The sequence below is a fragment of the Lepidochelys kempii genome, chromosome 7 (assembly GCF_965140265.1).
Source record: "Lepidochelys kempii isolate rLepKem1 chromosome 7, rLepKem1.hap2, whole genome shotgun sequence".
In the NCBI taxonomy this organism is placed as follows: Eukaryota; Metazoa; Chordata; order Testudines; family Cheloniidae; genus Lepidochelys; species Lepidochelys kempii.
The window spans coordinates 67,836,099-67,860,989 of NC_133262.1; the positions used below are offsets into that span (position 1 = coordinate 67,836,099).

The window sequence follows — 24,891 nt, forward strand, 5'->3', positions numbered from 1 at the left end:
TCCTTGTGGCAGAGACTAACAAATTTATTTGGGCATAAGCTTTTGTGGGCTAGAACCCACTTCATCAGATGCATGGAGTGGAAAATACAGTAGCAGGTATAAATACACAGTACATGAAACAATGGGAGTTGCCAGGTAGTAACTTTAAAAGATTCCAAGTTTAATAGTGAATGGCTCTAAACTCCAGTAGGTCCACTCCTGACCAAGCCTATCTTTCAGGAGTAGTCTTCTCTTGGCACAGGATAAGACAGACTCGCATTGACTTTGATGGACATTGCTTGTATCCTATGGAAGAAGACTCTGGGCCCTGGTTAAACCATTTAGAAGTAAGTGCTACTCCCAGCTTTCACCCCAAGCAGCCAAACCAAAAGTTTCTGGCCCTTCTTGTTGGCAACATAGCCTTCAAAATCAAACCTGATTGCTGGATTTGAAAGTTTGTGTTGGCAACTTTTCTTTGAAACTGCAGCTTATTAATGGCCCTCTTACCACCACCACCATGCCTCAAAGTGCTCTTTGCCAGGCAAACCAAAATGGTGGCTGGCCTCTCCTCCCCAAATATTCCTCCTGCACACACACACCTTGTTGGACAGGGAGTGGTGGAATCTTCCCCTCAGATTCCTGGTCTTCAGAGGTCTAGGGTATGGGGAGTAAGTGTCTCCAGGTACATGGGGTAAGATTTTAACTCCTGTCCTCCAGAGGGGATGACAAGTGTTAAACTCACCAGTAGCCATAGAATCATAGAATATCAGGGTTGGAAGGGACCTCAGGAGGTCATCTAGTCCAACCTCCTGCTCAAAGCAGGACCAATCCCCAATTTTTGCCCCAATCCCTAAATGGCCCCTTCAAGGATTGAACTCACAACCCTGGGTTTAGCAGGCCAATGCTCAAAACACTGAGCTAGCCCTCCCCTCAATCTTGATTTAAGTGTAACCTGGATCAAAAATTTTAGTAATTTCAGATCTTGTCAGTGAAATTAGCAAATCTGGATCACTTAATTAAAATAAACATGCAGTTCCTCAGCATTCCACATCTGCACTTCAAGAGATAATTTCATTGGCTCCTTTCCAGACCCCATCACCTGTGTTTTTACATTGATGACATGCAAGAGGAAACAATATTCTCGCTCACTATCTGAACAAGGGTAACTCATTGACATGAATGAGAGTGCCTTTGGGCATCGAGGCAAGTACCCTTTCATGTTTATAGAAGGCTAGTCCTGGGTGGGGAGAGAGCAAGGGGAGCTGTGTACAAAGACCTACGCTCTCTAGCCTTCCTAGCAGTGCTTTGGATCTCAAATTTGTCTGAAAGGGCGTTCTGCCTGCCTACAAAGACTTTTTGTTTCTTGAAAAGGGACTTAATCACTCCTTCCAACAGTTAACCACCAAAGAAGCCCACTTCTGGTTTACATAAATAGTTCACTTTCCTATACTAATGGCATTGTGCCTCCTTGAATGTCTTTCTTGCTGTCTAGGCTATTCCCTTTTAAAAAATCTCTTTTAAAATGAGCTTTGAGAATAAAGCAGTGTGGCAGACAGACTTTTAAACAAAAAACCACAACCACCCAGTGCTTGCCTCATTTGGGGGGTAGCATTAATTGAGAGCAGAAGTGCCATGAATGAGCAGACATATGTTTCTATTTCTGTTAATGGGAGAAGAATGTTACAGAGAGAGTAACAGTAATCATAGGGCCTATTCCAAAGCGTACTGAGTAAATTAGCTTTGCTGTAAATGAACATGTCTGCTAAATTCTACCACCAATTACACAGAGCAAAGGATGAGGGCTGGTGGTTAGCACAAGAAACCATACGACTCCTGGGTTGGACTCTTGGTTCTGCTACTGATTTGTGTGGCAAGTGAGTTAACTTCATTTACATATCATCCACCAGCTAGGAGCATTCAGGTTCAATTAATATTTGAAAAGCCAATTTCCATTACAAGCCTTGTCACAGTCACATTTGAGGCAGAACTTTTCTATATTTGGTCTCTGCCCAGATGGTTGTTCTGTTGTTTTTTGGGTGTGTGTGCACATGACACTTGAATAAATGTCTTTAAGCTATTTTAATAAGCTACCAACCATAAATAACACTCATTTTAATAAACTACCCCCCCACACCAAAACCCCCTATAATTAAACTTCTTTAAGGCAGCAGCAGCAAAAAAGGGCTGAAGTTTTAAACGAGGCCTGGACGTACAATCCCTAAGGGGGAGAAAGTGCTATGCTGAGTCTGGTGGGGAACAATTCCTAGAACCTGAATTACAAAATACTTCTAGCACACTTGTGTTTAAAGATGGTTGTGGCTGAAATTGCTACATCTTAATTTGGTTCATTCATGCCTGTATGGACAGACAAAATCCTGTTGCTGGCATCCTATTTTACCCCCTAGGGCTCTGCACACCTGTGTGACTCCTGGTTGCAGCACGGTCAGCAGTATTGCAGTTCCGTTTGTGATCACATGGAACTTAATCACTGCAATCACAAAGGCCCAGCCACACCAATCACTTTTGTCTGTGCTTTTTAAAAAGGGAGTTCTGAGACACTCCTGGCAGCTAGCTTAAAGTACTCTCAGTCCCAAGGATAGTGGGTGTTTAGAGGATTTAAACCTCTTTAAACCTAATGCTCCAGGCTTTCGTTGGAAAATACTATAATGCGCTATCTCATGGGGCACAGAAGGCATTTTCCAGCACCTCAGGGTGCTACAGTCTCCCCCCAGTAGGTGTTCTCTGTCTGGCAGCTTGGAAGGGAGCAGGATAGAAGCATTTGCCAGCAGACTGAGGTAGCAGCTGCAAATGACATGGAATGAAGAGCCTTGTGTCTATCTACATTGCCGAACTGAATTGCAGGGTGTCCAGACTGGGGCTGGGAGTAACCGCACACACTGGAGAAATAACTTGTGGCTCTCGGGACTGCCCGTTAATTGAAATCTGTGGAGGGCAATGCCATTTTTTGACTTTCTGTGCAGGGAGCTGGCCCCAGCCTTACAGGGTAAAATGACTCCCATAAGGGCTACCGTCCTAATGGACAAGAGAGTTCTTGTGCTGTAACAGCTGGCCAAAGCCCACTGATCCCCATTCCAAAGGGCATGCTATGGCATGGTCAAGTCTACCCTGAGAGCCATTGTGTGATAACGTTTTGCTGCTATCATACCATAAAAGAAGCCAATGTCTCAGAGCTAATGGAGTATTCTGAAAAGTGCCAGGGGCTACTGATCGAATTCACCTCTCAATTCCCCCCCGGCGCATACACACACACTAATCGGGCCATGTTATTATCATCTTGTCATCGTGGCAAATCCCAAAGGGATTGAGCACCACCCAGATTGCCCAGTAGCTAGGTCTTTAAGGTGGCCTGGCTGGATATTCAGTGTCTCTCCATCGTTAGCCATCTTACTGAAGCTTTTGGTGACCACTTGATCGCTGGCTCTGATCAGGCCACAGCGGTCTATCAAAGTGAGTCACAGCATTTGGGCGTACAGCTGCGTCCTACAGAGCCCTCCGTGTTGTCAGAGCAGGCAAGGTTCAGGTTCAGACGTCCAGTATGTACACGGTTTCCTTACTGTAGCTCATGGTGAGTAAACCAAGGCGAAGAGGCTGTGGGGGGCAGTGCACATTTACATGGGCACTCAGGAGGGCTGCTAAACTCTGAAATATGAAGTGCAATTTTCTGCATTTTTAGAAGATTTTAAGACAAAGCCTTTTAAGAAAAAAAAAAAGAAACCTACCCACTCTTTTTATTTTGATGTCCAGCATAACTTCCCAGGAGCAAATCACGGTCTATTAAATGCCAACAAACATACAGTTAAAAAGCCCAAGCTCTAAAAGCCTCATGTCACCGTCATTAGACACAATTGAACAAAAATCAAATATAAAAAGTATTTATCTGTTTCTTGTCACCAAAGGCAGCTTATCCCCTTACTGCACATGGGAAAACTAGGCTCCCATGCCCGGTTCCCAAAGGCAGTCTGTCCTACCATGCCCTTCTCATAACATGCAAGCAAAGGACTGGCTTGATGTCAAATTTTGGCATAGTGCTTTCTATTAATCAGTCAAAACAGATGTCAAATGTATTGGGTCTCCCTGGTTTGGACTTTCTTCATGTGATCTTTGTTTCTCCTAGGTCTCTCTTCCTTGGGTCAGTTTTTCCTGCAGATTGACTTTTTCCCTGTGCTGCTCTAAAGCTCCACCCTCCCCAATTTTCTGTCCCTCTTACCCTTCTTTCTTCTGTTTGACACATCCCTGCATTCACGTGTCCCTACCCCCATTTCTTTGCCTCCCCCTTCCATATAATGTAAGCTAATTTCCATGGCTCTCCCTTTTCTGTTTTGTCTTCCTGCTCCCATAGTCTGTTATTTCCCAAGGAACCTCTGCTGTCTTGCTCTAGCCCTTGTTGGGATTTGCAGCTCTTTTGCCTCCTCTCTCCATTTCTCATTTGTTTTGCCTCAGCACTATCAATCCATCCAGCATTTGTTTCCATCTGTCCTTTGCCTCACCCAGCTCCACCTGTTCAATTACCCAATTCATCTGTCTCTTCCTTCCTAATCTCAAAAACATCTCCAAATAATTAATCATCCCTGTCCACCCTCTGCTCCCAAATAAATCTTTCCCCACACCATCTGCTGGGGAGTAGCCCACTTTTCCCACCAACCCAGCCTCTGGCTCCATCTAGTATGGCTCTAGCCCCAATCCATCAATTCTCTCCTTTCCCCAATCAGTTGATTCCCTACCCCTTCCCCACACATGCTGAGATCTCTTATTGCAACCGTGCACGTTCCTGTCAACCTGCTCCACAAGAACTCCGACATCTCACTCAGGTTCAGTCCTACCAAGCCTACCATTCCATCGTCTGCACTGCTGCTCAGGTATTTCCTTGCCACCCCTGCTCCAGCTGTAAATGCCTCCCAGCCAGGCTGTGGAAATGAATAAAAGCGTCTCTACTGCTTGATGTATTCAGTGTTTGCTCGGCCTTTGCAGACAACAGAGAGCTGCATACACAAATTGTCCCCAGTCAGAGCTAGTACAGAGCCTTCAAGATCTAAAAGAGATTTTATGACTTTATAGTCATAGCACCGCTGCATCTGAGTTTCCTTAGGGAATAGGGGGAAGCCAGGACCCAGGGGAGTTCCGTCAGAAGAAGGGGTTAAATCAGCTACATCTGCGTCTCAAAGAGGGCTGTCTCTAAGGTCTCAGGCTGTTACTAAGAGGACTGTTCCTTCACTACCTGCAGGAATATGCCAAAGGTATGTACTTTTAGACTGCTTATATAATTATTGTTAAATGTGTATACTTGAGGGGTCTCTAGGAAAAGACTTCATTTTGCATTGGCTCGATAATGAATAATCAGATCTCTTTCCCCAAAAGAGGTTTCTCTTCTCTTTGCTAATAAGATCTTATCGTTTGTGGGAAGGCCACATCTCCACAGTAGAATTTGGCTCAAGACTACATTTCAGTCAAATGAAATCTCTATTTGAAGATGCAGTATTCTCAAGTGAGCTGCATAGTCCAGTCCTTTCTACAGATATGCAAACCACTTTATATTTTGAATAAGGATTGTAAATGAACTTTTTTTTTTATTATTCATCTTCATTTCAATTTGTGAAAAGAAGGAAGAAAATAATCACTTGTTCTGTTTACACAGCCCTTGTCTGGGGCTGGGCCTCCACACTTGGAAAAAAACCCATGATACTGATAAGACAGGCTAAACTAGCAGGACATGGATCATATGCTGAGGCTGTCAACAGCATGACAAACACAAGAGGAACTAAATCTATGTTATTTAAGGCCACTTCTGTTTGCAAGAAAAACCATAAATGTTGCAACACCTTTATATCTGTTGAGCTAACACCAGTGGGAGATGACCAGTAAAGACATTTCACTCTTGCAATTATGACTGGAATAGTGCCAGAGTTGTGGGTGCTAGCAAGCTACGTGCAAATGGACCAGATCCTCAGCTGGTGTGGCTCTACTGATTTCTGTGAAACTATGCTACTTTACACCAGCTGAAGATCTGGCCCAGAAAGCCAATCCTGGTCGTACTAAAGCAAATGTGCTTATTGCTCCTTACTTTGGTGAGATCATCATTTTACCCAAACAGAGAACATTTTTGAAAAGTGTTATAGTGAAGGACCAGTCTAAAAAACTGTCGTCTTTGTGAAGCTTTGATTCCCATTACATACAGTGTTGTTTGATTACAGTTCTTACTTTTGCAATGTAAGAGAATATCATTAGATCAACATCCTCTTTTTAAAAACACTTTGCCCAAATTTATGTTGATATACCACTAGTTGACAAATAATTGTAACTACAGCTAATAATCCTACATGAAACACGAGATCAATAAACATACTGCAATTTAGAGGAAGTAAAGCATTGCTTACATATCACAGTGCTGAATGTTAGCCATGAGCCTGAAAGGAAGAAAATCCAAAATTTTAAGATAGCAGAGAAGGCAAGAAGGAGAAAAACAAGAAAGACAGATCAAATCCAAGATCAACTGGAATATTTTTCTGGCAGATGTAGTCAAGCGTGAGCTCATTTCATGCTGACTGGAAAATAAGTGTGGTTGCATGGTTCCAAGTTAAATGTCATAGAGTAAGATTTTAAAATGTAGTTTAGGAATATTTATGGCACTTTTCCCACCATACGTATTCACTATTTGTGCCCTAATATATTAAACAGCTGCGGATAGCTTCAGCCTCTTCCTTAGCAAATCACCAAGAGTTCTTAGGTAACCTTCCTAGGCTCCACTGTGACCTGGGTATTAAGGAATGGTTGGACTGGTGATGTGCTCTGGGACATCAAGGAGGGCTTTGTCATTAATCAATCAGGAACTCCTTCATCAACCACAAGACAAATAAAATGTCCCTAACAACAGAATGAACCCTCAGGGACTGATCCAAAACCTCATGGAGTCAATAGAAAGACTCCTGCTGTCTTTTGTAGGATTTAGATCAGGCCCTAAAAGAGACAAAATCTGGTAAGATCTAGCGTCTCTATCAAGAAGCTATTCAGGAGTGTTTTCAAGGTTCAGCCTTATATTTTAGGCATCAGGAAGTCTTCTAGAAGCAGATGGCATGCTTCTTACTGCATCTATGTTTAGCTGACCTTATAAGAAAGGTCCAGAGCAAGGCTTCTGAGCTTTCCTCTTTCCCAGGATTCTGATTATGGCATCCTATTTCGCAACCTAGCTTGACAACGAAACTCATTCAGTTAAATAAGGCATTACAACCTAGCCATGTAAGCAGCTGTTTACTGAGCACTGGCTGTGGAGTTTACTCTGAGATACGCTTTGTGGGAGCGTATGGCAATTGTGAGCATAAAGCTACTTGGAAGTGAAAGTTACTTTAAAAGGCTTGGAAAGTTTCCGTCCCTGCTGTTTTAATTCTAAGAAAATTTGATTACTGAACAAACCCAGCATGCAGAGTGGTTTGTGAGTGATAAGTACTTGCATCACTTAATTTCTGCTCATCTCTGGTGCAAGACAGACAAACTAACTCTTCTTAGTCTGACCTGCTTACACAGAACAGGCCGCTGCTGAGGCAGCCATCTCTGAGTCTCTTGGCATCTATCCCCAGGAGATTTTATATTGGTTCTGTTTCATTAACACAGCTCTTGGCATTTTGCCCTGGGCAGCGTACTGAAAGCCCAGATGGCAAGCAGGATTTCTCCGTATACTTCAATGGCAAATGGGTTTGAAAATAAAGTTTTTCTCTTCAGTGCCCTCTTCCACAACCTGGGTGAAGCTGAGCTGAACTCAATTGTGAGATTTCTCTTTGTAATTCTCTAGTCTGTATGTGGTAAGAAGTGTGAGACCTTGTGCAGGTGGGAGAAAATCTTCATTTAATCCTATTTTTAAAAGGACTGCTTTAAAAACACTTCCAGGTACTTTAGTTTAATTTGCAAAATGTATACTTCAGAGAGTATACTTCTCCTGGTTAGGCCACAGATTTGGAAACCAGGAGACCTGAGGTCTATTGCCTGCTCTGCCACGCACCTGCTGTGTGACCTTAAGCAAATCTTGTCACTGTTCCATGCTTCAGTTTCCCCACCTGTAAAATGGGAATGATTATATCCTCTTTTGTAAAGGGATTAGAAATTTATGGAGGGGAAAAGTGCTCTGCAGGTGAATTCCATTTATCTGAATTTCAATTATCCCTACAGCTTAGTTACCCAAATGAACAATGTGTCCCCATGTATTTAATGAATTTGTACTAGCTTGTCAATTAGACTCGTAGTGCCTTTTGGCACTAATCAATGGCTTTGTATTTGAAAGGCTGTTACGGTTTCAACAACAGGTTGGCAGAATGGCAACAAAAACTCTAAAGTTTTTAACACTAAAGTTGAATTTTGATCTTTTCAAGAAAGTATAAATACGAAGCAAGCATCAGCATTATTCAGTTTTCCCCTCATATCAGTGAAACTGCACTTATACCACATCTTAGTGATAAGGCTGAGAAGCTATGTGAATCCGCAACTAAAAATAGGACTTCAGTTTATCCGACTACCCAATTATGTGATAAATACTCATGCCATTTTGGATTAATGGAATTTACTTGTATAAAACAAACTATTGTTTTTGTCATTATTGCGCTACAATACCCCTGGAAAATTTGACTTTCAGAGATCATAGCCGAAATAATTGTGACTCTTTTCCTATCTTTCATGGGGCTTAACTAGCCCAGAAAAGAAATGGAAACTGGACTTGATCTAAGCCTGTTAACTCCATGGAAGTTTTACCATGATTTAACAGGCTTTGGAATCAGGTCTGCTATCAATTCTATTTTTTTTAAATCTTTTGTGAATAGATTAATACTGGGGTGTATTTATATTGGTGGAAAACTTGCAGGACACTGTTGGTAGATCCAAACATCCATCGTATATCTTCACCACCACCCTCTTGTTAATCTGAAAAGTTCATGAGTCATGTAAACTATTTGTAATTTTTCAAACAACAAATGTTTCAAGGCTCTTTTTCCCATTAAAACAAAATCAATGGCACCAGCCCAAAGTGCATGTGCAATGGAATGTGGAGAGAATATTTTTGAATAATGAAAAATGTCCTTTAAAAATCTAGAATATTTTTTTAAAAACAAAACTAAACAGTGCCCATTACCAAAGATCGCTTAGCTAGTTATCACCTGAATATATTTTTCACAGTACTGTTTTCTTATTCTGTGGTGAGATTTTTCTTGCCTGTTTCTTTCCTTCCTTTGAAAGGATAAACCCACCAGTCCTTCCTAAGAGGTTGCATCCTAGCTCCCAGCACTACAAAGATAGCTGTGCAGAACTGCACTTGGGAGCATGCCCACCTCACTGTGACTGGTAGCCAAAAGCTGTAATGAGCATAAGTTGTGGGTTTGATTTGGAGTAGCACCAAAGCACCTTTATGCCACTCTGTGCTGAAGGCCTCTAGCTCATGAGGAGCTGGCACAAGGGCTCCATTCTGGCAAACTCCCATCCCCTCTGGTGTACGGGGGTGTTGTAGGTGGTGAGGAGGCATGGTCAGAGGGCACTAAGTTAGAGCAGTAACTAACTAAACTGTAACCTACATCAGAGGCTGCAAAGTTCACCAGCTGCCACAGAATATAGGGTTTGCATTCGGGAGTTCCTGCCCCAAGTGCAGGGATAAACTAAGAATCAGGACTTGTGTTCAGAATCTGAGTATAAACAGAACTATGAGCAAGTGATTGTTCCTTTCAACTGTGGGGTAAAGGTATAAATATGTTAACAACGCTGAACTTGAAGAAACAAAAGGATTATAACAGTAAAATGAAGGCTTGCCCCTTGGATTGGCAGCCATATCTTGCTGAAAGGACCCACGGGGCAACCCTTAATACTAGGATGTAGTTAGCTGTGAGAGATTAGTCTGTATGGTATGGAGAAACAGGGTAAGTCCCAATATCCTAAATACCTGCCATTTTTGAAAATCCTATCCAAATTGTTATTTCTGTGGCACTGTGTGTGTGCACACATGGTGTTTTGAAAACAACGAAGAGGTCCTGCTGATGAGCCATTTGTCTGTGATGTCTAAATATTGACCTAAAGTATACAAGACCCTTCATAACGCTGTTTTTTCCTCAGGGAAGAGCCCATCCTCTTGTCTCTATCCTGGGCCTGACTCTGTTTATCGTTTCCATTTCTCTTTCTCGTCAGTTTTCTCCCTCTTGTATTTTAAATCTTTTTCTTAGCAGTAGGAGATGGTGCTGGTGATGAGGAGCTCTTAGTGTCCCTTTCTTTACTTCTCGGGTTTCTTGGAAGGGGCAAGAGACTGGTTATCAACTCCCAATGTAGCTTACTGCTTCGCTGCCTTATTATGAAAACCTTGCTGGCACACCTCTGCTACAGCACTGCGAGTGCTTTAAGCTGGTAGTTGGATGGATTTGTAATGATGCCTGCTTCACTTGCCATTGTTAAAAATACCCATCTATATATCTGGGACCTTATCTACAGTTATGGGCTACTTTAACTAATTATGCAATGTTGACTATCTCTGCATGTTTCATGGGAGCCTTTACCATAGTGCAGCAGGAGTTTAATTGTCTGAGGCAGGACTTATTCTCTCTCTAATATCCTCATGACAGCAACACAATGCAGGATTGGCAGACAACTCCCTGCCTACCATTCTTTGATGGCTCATAAAACTTGTTAAATTGTCAACAAAGTATTTAACAGACCCATAGGATTGTTTAAACTAAAAGGATCTTCCTTGGAATTCATGAAAATAAAGATATTTACACAGTATGCTGGACTACTGTGTACATTTTTAGATATGGACAGAATGAGGAATATTGACCTGTGGCTAGAACAGGGAACTTAAGAGTTAAGATTCCTGTGTTCTGTTCCCAGTTCTGCCATGATTAACTGTAGCTTTAGAGAGGTTGTAATCTCTGTCCTCCAGTCTAATAACTAGTTCTCGGGCATCAAAAGTGTGTAGAAATCTTTTGTGTGGGCGTGTGTGTGTGTGTCTAGGTATGTTTTAAAAAAAGCACATGTTAAATGGGCATTTCAGACAGCTGTGGTTCACAGTGAGTATTTACACTGGGTATATAGGTATTTGTTCATATTTTTTGTTTGTTTGTCTGGTTAACCTACTTTGTCAGTTCACAAAAGTAGAAGTCTCAAGACAGCTTTTTCTTTCTATTCTTTATTTTTAGGTTTCAAGGATCAGAAGGTCTAAAGGGGTGGAGGGATTACAGAAATGAAGCAAAGCTCGTGCTCTCACACCCTGTTCTTTAGTACTAGGTATGGCACTATACCCTCCTAGATGCTCTTACTCTTAACAGCACAGGACTGTTGTTGTTAAACTGCCTCTTAACTCTTCAGGTGTGCCTTCTATACCTTTACACTTAGAGCAAAATTTGTCAAGAAGTTAACTCTCTATGCTCTAGTGCTTGAATGAAGCCTCTGCACCCCTTTACTAACTGCTTAAAAAGGGCAGTGCCATCATTAAGAGATCTGGCAGCCTTGTTTCACAGGCAGATGTAGGCACCGCCTAAGGTATTCAAGATTACTCATGGTGACTCCACTACTGCAGCAAGGGGGCTGGCAACTGCTCTCTCCATTTATGTAAGAGCCATCAGGGAGTCTTCCCCCACAAAAATACTTTGAATTTAGCAGCTCAGATATTTTCAGTGGTCGTGCTCCTTTGGAGCAATGTTAAAACATGACAGAACACATTTTCAATCTCTTAATATTACTGCAATGTCCAACAATAGACAGATATATAGTGTACAGTAGAGTGAAAGCTGTCAAACCACAGACAAATTGACTGCTTATTAGAGGTGGTCTAAGAGAGATGGAGCAGAATTTTACTCCTTATATTTGGGGAACTGCATAATACAGAGTCTCTTGGTCCAGTGCATTAACGTCTAGTTAAAAAGTTAATTATACTTCATTACAGTAACAGTAGATATAAAAGACTTCTGTTTTGAGATAAGAAAATGTTATCTAGGAATCCTTCTAATTAACTCTTCTAAAACTTCTATTGTATCTGACTTCTATGTATTGTTAATCAGTCTGTCAGAAAATAGCTGCACTTAGTAACATCAACAAGTTCTCTGTCACCTTAAATAAACAGAGTAAATTGCTTCACTACATATTCTGGCTCAGATCATTGCACATCATTCTTGTACAATGTAGCCACTTGTTAGTGTTCCTGCAACCTTAGGAACATTGCCCTCTGATGTGGGAAGACTGAACTAGAGAAAAACATGTAGGTGGAATTTTAACCAAAAATGTTGGTGAAAATTGTTTATTGAAAGCCTGGGAAAACAGTTCTAACCTAGAACAGGCAAAGACTTCTCTACACTACATAAGTAAAGTGTCTCTCTGCTGATGTGGAAGGAAAAACAACTACCAAAAGAAGGGTAGTTCTGTCTTAATCCCTATTGCCAACAAGTGTGGTGGGGTTTTCTTTGGGTGGGAGTGGAGAAGAATTGTGGTTTTCAGTAAGAAGCAAACTGAACACATGATATAGGTAAGGCTAAGATTTTGTCACAGATATTTTTAGTGCAAGTCAGGGACAGGTCACGGGCTTCCGTGAATTTTTGTTTGTTGCAGGTGACCTGTCCCTGACTTGCACTAAAAATATCTGTAACAAAATGGGTAGGGAAAAGGGTCCAGCACACATCATTGCTGGGGCCCTGGGGTCCCCCACAGCAATGGGGCAGCTGCAGGGTCCCCAGCTCGGCACTCCAGCTCGGTCCCCCACCGCCTATGGCTCAGAGTTCCAGGATCTCCTGGCTGGCTGGGAGCTCCATGGCTGGGAGCCATGGGGGCCCCCCCACCGGGGCAACTTGTGGTAGGAGCACAGAGGGCCAAGTGCCCCTTCAGCTGGGTCAAGTGCCCCCAGCAGCAGGTCCGGGGCCAGAGCTGGAAGGGAAGAGGTGGGACCAGAGCCTCTCCTCTTCCAGCCACGCTGCCTGCTGCAGTGCAGCAGCTGACTGGGAGAACACCTGCCTGTGGCAGCAGCAGGCTGCCCCCCGCCTAGGCTCAGCTTCTGGGGACAGGAGCTGACTCTGAGCGGGCTAGGGGGGCTCCGACTCGCTTAGCTACCGTCCCAGAAGCCAAGCCTGGGTGGGAGACAGCTTTCACGGCAGCCAGGCACTCTCCCAGGCAGCTGCTGTCCTGTACCAGGCAGCATCTGGGAGTGGCTCTGGGGCCTGGCTGCCAGGAAGAGCAGCTGAACATGCCAGGGGGAGCTGGCACAGCAGGACAGAGCCCATCCCCGTCCCCCCGCCCAAGGGTAATGTGGGACGGGGAGAACACAGGGGCCCAGGCTAGGGGCAACAAGGAGTCACATGGGGAGGACACGTCCTCCCCTTTAGCTGGCGCCCCTTTGTGTCCCTCCCACGAGTCACCTGTGGCCCTCTGCCATCCATGACTTCTTCAACCTCCGTGACAAAATTGTAGCTTTAGATATAGGCCATTAAACAACAAACTGAGGGCAGGGATATTTGGTCTCTGACCCAATCTGGACTGAATTTTGCAATCACAAAGTGAGATGCTCCACGTTCCCGTACTAATTTCTTGAGCTATCAAGTGAGCCCATATCTCAAACCAGGCATTTAATAATAGCTGTGATACCACAAGACTGCCTTGGCATGAGTGCACTGGCTCACATAACAGGCAATGCATTTTAGATCATTCACAGCAACTAAACACATACAGTGGATCCACTTTCTGAGAACAAGGTTGAAATATATTTGCCTCATTTGCCTCTTTCCAAATCCTTTATTTCTGCTTCTTAGGCGGAGGCTTGTAGGCTAGCAGGTGGGAGAGAGAAGCTATACCGAAGAGGAAGGTTTGGATGAACCATCGACGTTGAACAGAGCTGTCAGTGATGCCTTTGGTCCTGCAGTAAAACAAAGTTAGATTTTATTTAACATGCTATATGCTCTCCATAAAAGTGGACTGTGAAATGGATCTAACGCAAGACTGATCATATTGATTGAGGTTTACAGTTCAAAGCACCTTGATGTGAGGAATGTTTAGTAATGAGGCTCAACTTTTACCCTCCATTTAACACAGTCCTCTGTACTACTAATGAAGATTTGTTAACCACGATCACTAGACATGTTTTTCTGACATTTTAACTCAAGTTATTGATACTGTCAATGTTAACATTATGTACAGTCTAAGCCTCATTTCCTGTATATACTGAAGTGCAAAATAAGCATGGGGATGAGACATTTGGCATTACTTGTGTAAGGTAATTATGAAGTCAAATACACTCTGCTAAGCAAATCCCTACATGATACAGAGTTTATTAATGTATTTTCACTATGGAAAGAGCTTTTCAGTCACACTGGCAGCCTGGAGAATAGACAGCGAACTGAAGTTAGCAAAAGACGAGGTCTGTGTGTATCTTATGAAGCAGGAATTTCAGGGGCAGTGATGAGTTAATAATGTGAACAGATAAGCAATAACAGGGATCATGTTTCTTAAACAGTGTGAAACTTTTTTCATATGGAACAGCTGATTTGCATGTGGAAAGTTGATTCTGTGGAAACACTATTAGCTAAACAGACTAATGCTTTTCAGTGCTTTATGAAATGATTTCAGGCTACTTTGTCAGGTAAAGAAATGGGCTGCACAGTGATAGTTAGCAATTCCAAGAACAGTACATCACAGTGTAGAGGGAGCAATACTAACCCAGATCCATCGAGATTACACTCGAGTAGTTTTCTCAACTGTCTTTGAATGAATACAGTTTGCAACTTTTGTACTGACTATAAATTTCCAAGGTAAATTCAAACAAAATCAACATACAAGGCACACTTAACGCTAATTTAACTTAACCTCTTCAATGTTCATTAAAAGATCCATGACCTCAACAGGTGCAGGGTTGGCTAACTATGTTGGTGTTTCTCCATATTGCAGCAAGGAGGAAGAGAGATAATGTGGTGCAGGATCAAATTCTGGAGTGTGGTCTGGAGCAGACTTCACTGCTCCACAAGCATTCTGAGAGCCTATTCTTCACTAGCCGGCGCTTGCTACTGATGGAAGCACACCTGCTAGTTAGTCTAAGGAATAAGACAAGCCTCCAACCTTCTCCTTCCCCCATCAGGTGCTATTGCTTTGGAAATCATAACTTTCACTGGTGAAACCATCAGAAGAATGGCTTCTTCCCGCGCTGCAGCCATTTCCAAGAGCGTAAGGCTAATAGCGTCAAGAGAACTAGCATATGCTTTAAGTCACTGTAGACTAAGTCTGGGAGTGCACTGAGATTCATTAAAAAAACAATCCCCAAAAATGTGAAGCTCTAACTTTTTTCTGCCCTTCCTTATAATGAGTGGGGAAAGGGTAAACAGATAATGCCACAAAAGTTCCTGACAAACAGGTCAGGAACTAAGTGAAAAGCTCATTATTGGAGGTATAAAAATAGCTGATGGGCTAGACTCAAGTTCTGACTTAACATGTGTAATAGAGGAAGCTTTAACTATACACGCTGCCTCAACTTACTTGGTGCTCCCTCTACCAATTTCAACAAAAATATCCTAACCCTATTTATACTGTTGGGCCCTGTCTAGATGAGGAAGATAAGCAGATAGCAAATGTGTTAGCTAATACCTGTGAACATGTTTTTAGTACCTACTGTAAAGAAAGCCAGTGTTTAAAACACACTCGCTCTATACCCTTGTAGTCCAAACAGGGCTTTAGCATTCCTGACTTTTTTCTGCATTCATTGACAATTTTTCAAATACTGCAACTTGCTTATGCAAGATTACACTCTTGCAAAAAGTGTGTGTATGTATAATATAGGCAAACAAATACTTTCTACCCTCAATGAGAGTTAACTGTTCCATTTCATTTCCTGTCTCCTTAGTAACGTCTACAAGTACTACCGGAAAGTGGATGTTCGTATCATTGGAATGATATTAACAGCATCTGCGTGAGCAGAGGCTTATCAGAAACAAGGTGTTAAGTAAGTACTCTATTTCTTCCTCTTCATAGCACTTCACATTTTACTAATGCTTTATTAAACTTAAGTGCTTCCCGTGGGTGCAAAACCTAGAAGGGGTTGTCATACCTACTATGTCTGACATCAGGCAGATGCTCTTGTAAATTTGTCTACAATCTTAGGTATTTTTAACAGAGAGAGAAGTTTGCCCTTTCTACCTTTAAAAACTGGGAAGTTATATAACTGCAAATTGGCATCACTACATACTCTACTTTTAATTAAATCAACTGAGGACAACTTTTTTTTTTTTTTCCAAATACAAATAATCTGAGGGCCATATCAAGCAATCGTTACATGGACAAAACAAAGCACTATTTACTTTGAAGTTTTGTCTGAATAAGGAGTGCCAGACAGCCCGTGACAAGTGGAAAAAGAGCATGTGTAGGTTTCCAGAACGCTGCATGAGACTATCCTCCCCTTTCCCAGTACACATGAACCAAGATGAAAGCAAGACTGCAACTTGGCAGAAGAGCTACATAATAAGTTTTTAAAAAATCAGTTGAAAGTATTAAGTTTCAAAAGTATTGCTGATCAACATGGGGTTTAGAGTGAACATAAGAACGATTACTCTGACTTCACAATCTTTTACTCCTGAGCCATACACATGTTCGTTTGAGTAGGGCTGAACTTCTGGACCCTGTGACTGATGCAAATAGAATTCCTTATATTCCAGAATTCCTTTATACACTTACGCTCCAATACGTCTGTTAGTCTATAAGGTGCCCCAGGACTCTTTGCCGCTTTTACAGATCCAGACTAACATGATACTTTATACACTTTCTACTTCACAAAACACCACTAGGTGGCAGCCTAGTCCCACCGAGCCCCACACTCGCATTTTTCACAAGATGTATCAGCTCTGTTGATGACAAAGATGCTGAGAAGTTATTTTACTGAATCACAGAAACGTAGGGCTGGAAGGTCCGCAGATCCTGCTCCCTGCGCCGAGACAGTACCAAGTAAACCTAGACCATCCCTGACAGGTGTCTGGCCAACCTGTTTTTAAAAATCTTCCATGATAGGGATTCCACAACCTCCCTTGAAAGCCTATTCCAGATCTTAACTATCCTTATGGTTAGAAAGTATTTCCTAATATCTAACCCAAGTCTCCCTTGTTGCAGATTAAGCCCATTACTGCCTGTTCTACCTTCAGTTGACAAGAAGAATAATGGATTACAGTCTTCTTTTTATAAGATTTGACTGTTAGGTCTCCCTCCTGAGTCTTCTTTCCTCAAGATTAAACATGCCCAGTTTTTTAACCTTTCCTCATAGGTCAGTGTCTCTAAACCTTTTATCATCTTTGGTGCTCTCTTCAGGACTCCCTCCAATTTGTCCACATCTTTCCTAAAGTGTGGCACCCAGAATTGGACACAATAGTTCAGCTGAGGCTTCACCAGTGCCGAGGAAAGTGGAACAATTACTACCCTTGTCTTGCATACAACTCTTCTGTTAATACATACCAGAGTACAAACTTTTTTCCAACTGCATCACATTGTTGACTTGTTCAATTTGTGATACACTGTAACTCCCAGGTCCTTTTTCAGCACTATTGCCAGCCAGCAAGTTATTCCCCATTTTGTAGCTGTACATTTGATTTTCCCCTGTCTCCAACCCCCGTCTTAAGTGTGGTTGTCTTTATTGAATTTTATCTTGTTGAATTCAGACCAATTCTCCAATTTGTCAAGGTCCTGTAAATCCGTCTTCCAAACTGCTTGCAACCCCTCCCAGGTGTTATCTGCAAATTTTATAAGCATACTCTTTGCTCCATTGTCCTAGTCGTTACTGAATCGTACCTAAACCAGGAGAGATCCCTGCAGAATACCACTAGGTACACCCTCCCAGTCTGACAGCAAACCATTGATTACTTTTTAAGCATGGTCTTTTTGACAGCTGTGCACCCATCTTAAAGTAATTTCATCCTGACCACATTTCCTTATGTGCTTATGACACTGGTGTGTGAGACTGTATCAAGAAGCTTACTAAAATCAAGATTTCAAATCTACAGCTTCTCTCCCATACACTAGGCCAATAATCTTATTTATCTTTGTTTATCTTTGAGATCTATTTAAAGAAAAGCCCCTAATTTGGTCTTAATCTTTGAAATTATGTGAAGGGACGTGCCCTTACTCTGGTGTAGGGGAGATCAACCAGCTCTTCTGGGCCTGTTTGGCCCTAAGGAGGCAAACCTACAAGGTTTGTCCTTCCTGGAGGGGAAGGAGCTTAAAAGGGGAAGGGGCAATGAACAGGAAGAAGGCTATTCCACTTCAGAGACTGCTGCCAACAGATACTGCTGCTTGTGACCATTGCCTTTTCAACTGACCTAACTGGCAGCAAAGCAGTGAGTCCCTAGAGGGGCAGAAGGTAGGCCCCACTAAGGCAGTAATAGACTCTGATAGACAAAGCTCATAGAGCTGAATCCAGAAAGACTGCCGGAGAGACGGGTCATCTTGGACTCTTTTCATCCAGATTCTCTTCTCTCATAAGGGAAAGAGTATAAATGATGGAACGGGGGAGAGGGGCAGGGGCAGGTGTCAAGGGCTCCCTTGAGCCCTCCTCTCCAGACTTACCAGAATTGTTTTTATTCTACCTGTTGATATGACTCTTTTCTATAGCACTCTGCACTATAGTTAGATTTGGAAAGATTAATCAGTAAATGTCAGTAAACACCAATTTAATCAAACACACATAGACCAATAAAAACACTTTTAATCAATAATAACTGAAATTTGCAGATAAGTAAGAAAAATGCTGCTTGAGAACTCAGTCTACGGATATTTACTTACTTGGTATATTTTGACAACTAGTGTTAAGGGTTATAAGGCTTTCATGTTTTGAGTCTCAATGCCACTCATTAAAAAATTCTGATACTTTTCAATTTCCCACAACTGAAAACTTAATTTGATAAAAATAAAAAAAATGTTTAAAACCCACAGATTTGCTCAATTGTGAAAGTTTAAATGTAACAGAAAAAATACTTAAACTGATAGACTTGGCAGAACTGAAATTTTTTTTTTAAATGGCTAACTGAAATATCAGAGCACCACATGGGAGATGAACTCTTCCTCCCAAATTCCCTCAGTAACAGTGCCTGAAGTTAGATTCCTAAACTCATATTTACCTTTTTAGGCTTTTTTTTTTTTAAATTAAAATCTTGGCCATAAAATCTAAGATAGAGAGGAATTTAAAAAACCACACACAAACAACTTACTTGCATAACTTGATACTGTACAATGCTTCAGCTATATGAATTCCCCAGGCAAGCCAAAACCTGGTAAGATAAGCACACACATTAGTTTTAATGTTGTTGAAAATTAGGACCACACTGTGACCATAATGCAAAAGACTGAAAGAAGATATTGAAGAAATAGACAAGTTAGCTTTCTGCTTTTTCTAGAAGACAGATACATTTGTAGTCTACGGGCAAGAGGCAGCGTCTCTCTTAACTGTATTCTAAGGACAAGCTATGAAGTTCAGGTACAGTGTATCACCTAAAGCACCTGGTATTCATCCAAAACTTTTCATGGTATATTTGTGAAATAGCAGATATTGAGCCAAATCCTACAGTACAGTATCAGGCTCAACTTTCAGTGAAGACAATACACGCTTGCCTCACTAGAGAATTTAGCCTTGTATTTATTAGAGGTGCAATCCAAGTACCAGAGAAGTCAAATGGTCAGCTTTTCATTGGGTTTATAGTTACTACAAGTTTTATTAGCTTTAGTTTATAAACAGGTGGTATGAAGAGATCAAATACATGCCTAATTTGGCATTTAAGAAAAGACTAGCTTTTCAAATGAGTCAAAAGCGGTCAGTCTTCAAAGTGGAGTAATGATGAAGCAATTTGAAGCTTTTAACAAAGTCCTTCTAAAAACAGGTCTATGAAATCGTTTTGGTCTGTGTTGATATGCTCTTGTAATGTGCCCTTTTCTTGTATATTGGTGCCCAGATACACGCTTTTCTGAACTTGTAGTATTTGTCCACCACCAATTTTAATGTGTAGCCTTGTTCCAGTTTGGAGCTGTGGATACCAATCTGGCATCTGAAGCAACACACCAAGGCACACAGAGTAATTTTTATCTAGATACTGAGGCCTTGGCTACACTTACAGATGTACAGCGCTGTGAGTTAAGCCCGCCTTTGTACAGCTGAGTAGGGAAAGTGCTGCAGTCAGTCCACACTGACAGCTGTCACCTCACTGTCGTGGCCACATTTGCAGCTGCATTGGGAGTGGTGCATTGTGGGCAGCTATCCCAGCATTCAAGTGCCTGCAATGTGCTTCTCAAATGCGGAGGGTGGAGTGTGACAGGGAGCGTGGGGGGAGAGAGAGTTGGTTTCTGGGGTGCTGAGAGTCTGTCAGCACGCTGTCTTGTAAGTACAGACCCCACGCCCTCTCCCACCTCTCTCTCACTCACTGAAAGCAAACGGCAGCTGTTTCTTTTTTTTTCTCATAGACAAGATAAGCAGCTGCTTGCGGAAACGGACCCCAACGCCACCCCCCAAGCAAACATTAGCTGTCGGCACTCCAAACGGAGCGCCCCTGCCTCCCTCTCACTCATTCAAAGCAAACAGTGTTTGTTTTTTTGATAAACAGCCCCCTGAAAGGGAGCTTTGAAACTGCACTTCCACATCCGCAGTTCACAACAAAACAAGAGAATGCTTCAGTTAAAAGGATTATGGGGAGTTTCCGTAATCAGTGCGTAATAACGTTACTCCCCATTTACGCTGGCGCGTCTCAGCCAATGAGCAACAGCTGTTAATCCTCTCGGGGAGGTGGAGTACCAGGAGCGCTCCAGCCAGGGAGTCAGAGCGCTCTATGTGCGTTGAGCTCTACTTTACTCCCCGTCCACACTGGCAAGGCACGTAGAGTGCTCTGATTCCCTGGCTGGAGCGCTCTTGGTACTCCACCTCCCCGAGAGGATTAACAGGAACTGGCCTTAACAAGTTTCATTCACCTAGACTTTCACCACCACTACCTCCACTGAGGTGAAACACAAGCCATTAAAATGTAACAAACGATCAAATTAAATTATGGAATCTTAAGTAGGGGGTGGAGATGGAGAAACAACAATGTAAGTAGCAAAAACATTAGCTTTCTAAATCCAACTTACCCATTATATAGCAGTTTGGGGTGGTTGTCCACCAAATATTTAGTAAAATGGCCAAGTTGTCCCAGATTCTCGTAGGGTATTGTTGAAGGTAAAAAGACTGCCCACTAAGAGAAACATACACTTTAGTAATCCCAAAATTCTTACTTTAAGGAGAAAACATTAAGCTTGAGACTTTAAATTTGATTCCCCTCATCCCTCCTCAAATTTGCTTGCTATTAAATTGGACCCCTATACATGCTGATTTCACATACGTGTGCTACTTTCTCACCTTTGCCCATTTCTCCCCCCATCCTTAACAGGCAGGCTACTAGCCCTCTAAGACAGAGGTGAGCAAACTATGGCCCGTGGGACCGTCCTGCCTGGCCCTTGAGTTCCCGGCCCCTCCCCTGCTGTTCCCCCTCCTCCGCAGCCACGCCACTGCACAGGCAGCGCTCTGGGCAGCGGGGCTGAGTGCTCCTGTAGGGCAGTGTGGCCGCATGTCTGACTCCGGCTGGCCGGTGCAGCTGCCAGACATGCTGCTTTGAGCGGCATGGTAAGTGGGCGGGGGCCAGAGGGTTGGATAAGGGGCAGGGAGTCCCAGGGGGCAGTCAGGGGACAGAGGTTTGCGTGGGGGGGGGGGTGGTCAGGGAATGGGTTGGATAAGCGTGGGAGTCCTGGGGGGGCCTGTCAGGGGGTGGGGTTGTGGATCGGGGTCAGGGCAGTCGGAGCAGGGGGTTGGATAGGGGGTGGAGTCCCAGGGGACCGGATAGGGTCGGGGGAGGAGTCTCAGGAGTGGGCAGTCAGGGGACAAGGAGCGGGGGGGTTGGATGAGTCGGGGATTCTGAGGGGGGCAGTCAAAGGGCGGGAAGTGGGAGGGGGCAGATGGGGGCGTGGACCAGGCTGTTTGGCCCTCCATACAGTTTTGCAACCCCGATGTGGCCCTCGGGCCAAAATGTTTGCCCACCCCCGCTCTAAGATGACTGCAACAAAAGAGGTGCTCTTAGGCTGGGGGATCCAAGCAAAACAGGCTTATGATTGCATTTCTTGTGCTAGTTACACCAGATGTAGGGGCTGAGGAGATGGAAGGAATGAGTGGTAAATGCACCAAATGAATCATTAACAGACAGGAATTATGCATGATGTTTGACAGGCAAGATAAATTGTCTGTGGTATTGAAAGTTCAAAATCTAACTTGCCACGTTCCGTAAATGCTGATTAGACACTGAAGGCGTAGGAGGAGGGAGGGAAAGCATAACAGCAGTATCATTACACAATAGCTTTGGTTGGTAACCAGTATGTCAGAACTTGCACAATGCTTGAGTTGTGCAAGTGCAATACTTTTTCCAACCCCAGAAATGTTTTGAGGAGGAACTGGAAGGTAGGGACACAGGGCCAGAATAGAAGGGAACAGACACCAACCAAGTAGGGGGAAAGACTGGGGAAGGGTGAGGGTAGGATAGAAAGGTAAAACAGGCAGGCAGGGACTAAAATTGTGCAGTGCTGGGACAGAAGTGAGTTTTTAAATGGATAAGGCCAACCTGAAATCTACTAATTTCAAAAAGTGGTTCAAGAGTATTTTTCTGAACCACTCCTGCTGATCTTAGTAATCTAACTTTTTAAAATAATTCTCTCATGCTTGTTGCTTTGGGAAAGATCCATACAAACAAAAGGAAAATTACTGTACGAAGGAACCAAAGAAACAGACCATAAATGGCTGTCATGTACACAAACTGAACTTTCCCTCTCGTGTCCATAGTATTCTTGGGTGTTAGTTGAAACAGTAGCCAATGTCCATTTTTAAATATAAGACTGGTTTAGTCACTGTGCCCATACAATCCTTAGTCTCTTTGGGCTCATTTACACTGGCACTTTACAGCGCTACAACTTTCTCACTCAGGGGTGTGAAAAAGCACACCCCTGAGTGCAGCAAAGTGCAGATATAGACAGTGCCCCAGCGCTGGGAGCCACGCCCCTCCTGGAGGTGGTTTTTTGTTTTTTGTTTTGTTTTTAAAGATCCCTGGCAGAGCTTTCTCCCAGCGCTCTGCCGCAACTACACAAGCCACGTTAAAGCACTGCCACGGCAGCACTTTAACATTGCCAGTGTAGACTAGACCTTTGCTAAATCTAGCAACAAAAGTCCAAAACATAATGGTACTTGCAGTTGTCTCAATGAAACTCAACCCACCACCACTTTTTTCATGCAATTTACTGATTGGCCAAGTGTAACTTTTGGTCTCTACTCACGTTAAGAAGTGGTTTTACCAATACATACTTCTGTCTCAGCTTCCACTATGTGGAAATTCTAAAGTATTGGAAACCTGTCTCTCCTTCTGCATATTCAAAATTTGCATTACCAGTGCAATGATTCACCTTCTCCTCTATTTAAAGATGTGCAGTCCATCTTCAAATTCCCTGCTGGATCCCCACTCACTTCAGCATTCAGTTCAAAATGGCCCTTATTTTAAAAAGCTTTGATGGATGTGCTTCTCCTATGTCTTTCATTCCTCAGTTCGACTGAACCTTTTTCTGTACAAAATCTGGCCACGGGTGCCTCTGTCTGCAATTTATTTATTTATTTTTATTCCAGCTGTTGGTAATACTGGTTCAGCTCTCCTACATTCAGAACGGGACAGAAGGCTACTGTACACAAGTCTCCCAAGGTCACCGGTGTTTGACACTATGCCAATTAAATGTACTCTAAGCATGTTTAACTGTCACGGTATCAGGAGCTTTGCGTGCACAAGAAGAGTGCACTGCTGGTAGCAGGGGAAGATGCTCTGCTCTTTGCAAGAGCTGGATTTTTTTTTTGTAGACATACAAAAATCCCTTCTCTAGACAAGCCTTATGGAGGGGATAGTATTGATCGGCCATTCAGGTATCTTTACCAACTTCACCATCTCCTGGCAAAGTTTCTTTCTGCTGTCAACGCGTGGGGGGTTATATCCCCCTTGCATGAACAAACGAGGTGGGGAGGGGGGAAAATAGCTACCCCTAAAACAACTGCCCTTATGCTGTTTTCATTTTCATCACCTCATAAATGCAAGCACCCGTCTCACTCACTGAGCTCCCACCGGCCCCGCCTCAGCCCTGCCCCGCCCCAGCACCTTCTATCCCCCCCTACTCACCTGCCCCCTATCCGCCCCCCCATTCGCCCTAGCCCGGCCCCCACACCCCTCCCGCCGCTGACTGCCCGGCGACTCACAGCGAAGTAGCCTATGGAGACGGCGATGACGCCTATCCAGAAGCGGCTGGCGCAACGGAAATAGCCGCCGGGGGGCGCCGCCATGCCGGCGCGGGCCTCGAGCGCCGCTCACAGCCTCGCCCCACGGCTGCGGGGCCGAGCGCCGTCACTGTCGCCCGAAATGAAGGGGGGGGGAAGCGGACTGTTTCACCCGGACCAGACCATTCCCGCTTGGGCGGCGGGGGGAGTGAGGACAATCCGGCCTGAGCTCGAACCTCTCCGCAGGGGAGGCTGGTCCTCTGTCAGAAGCCCCGCCCCTCGCTGGCTCTGGTGCTGGCTGCTCAGCCCAGCTGCGGGGCACGGTTGGCGTCCCGGCGGGGCGGGGCGGGGCGGGGCGGTGCAGGGTGCATTCGAGCTCCCCGGGGCTCGCTGGAGGGGGCTGCGCCGCGCGCGTGGGAGCTCGCTGGAGCTCTCTCGCTCCAGAGTTGTATGCGTAGAGCGCCATGGAGAGGCGCTCTATGCACATCGGTCTGCTTGCTGCACATGCCCTAGCCTCAGACAGACTGGTCAGGGCAGCACGACTTGCATGAGTTCCATGCTGCTGCCAGCCTCCGCCCTTGGCGCAGGGAGTTTGTTTATAAACAGAGGCATGGTGATTAAGGTAACAA

The 24,891-nt window shown here is 43.7% G+C and overlaps 1 protein-coding gene and 1 long non-coding RNA gene across 2 annotated transcripts; one reads left to right on the forward strand and one right to left on the reverse strand.

Annotated features, from left to right (window-relative positions):
* Positions 1-24,532, reverse strand: TMEM254 (transmembrane protein 254). Its single transcript, XM_073353242.1, has 4 exons — positions 24,245-24,532; positions 21,064-21,167; positions 19,164-19,223; positions 1-13,846 (listed from the first exon to the last, which is right to left on the reverse strand). The coding sequence occupies exons 1-4, from the start codon at positions 24,326-24,328 to the stop codon at positions 13,726-13,728; spliced, it is 369 nt and encodes a 122-aa protein (XP_073209343.1). The 5' UTR covers positions 24,329-24,532; the 3' UTR covers positions 1-13,725.
* On the forward strand, positions 4,973-23,994 carry LOC140914715 (uncharacterized). Its single transcript, XR_012159965.1, has 3 exons — positions 4,973-5,234; positions 15,821-15,919; positions 23,630-23,994. It is a non-coding gene; the product is annotated as an uncharacterized lncRNA (long non-coding RNA).
* Positions 24,533-24,891: the final 359 nt, after the last annotated feature.

Coding starts and splice junctions, on each gene's coding strand:
- TMEM254 (XM_073353242.1), bottom strand. CDS start 24,328: ATGGCGGCGCCCCCCGGCGGCTATTTCCGTTGCGCCAGCCGCTTCTGG. Junction 21,168..24,244: donor TCTCCATAGGCTACTTCGCT/GTGAGTCGCCGG, acceptor TGTTTCTCTTAG/TGGGCAGTCTTTTTACCTTC. Junction 19,224..21,063: donor CCCAAACTGCTATATAATGG/GTAAGTTGGATT, acceptor TTATCTTACCAG/GTTTTGGCTTGCCTGGGGAA.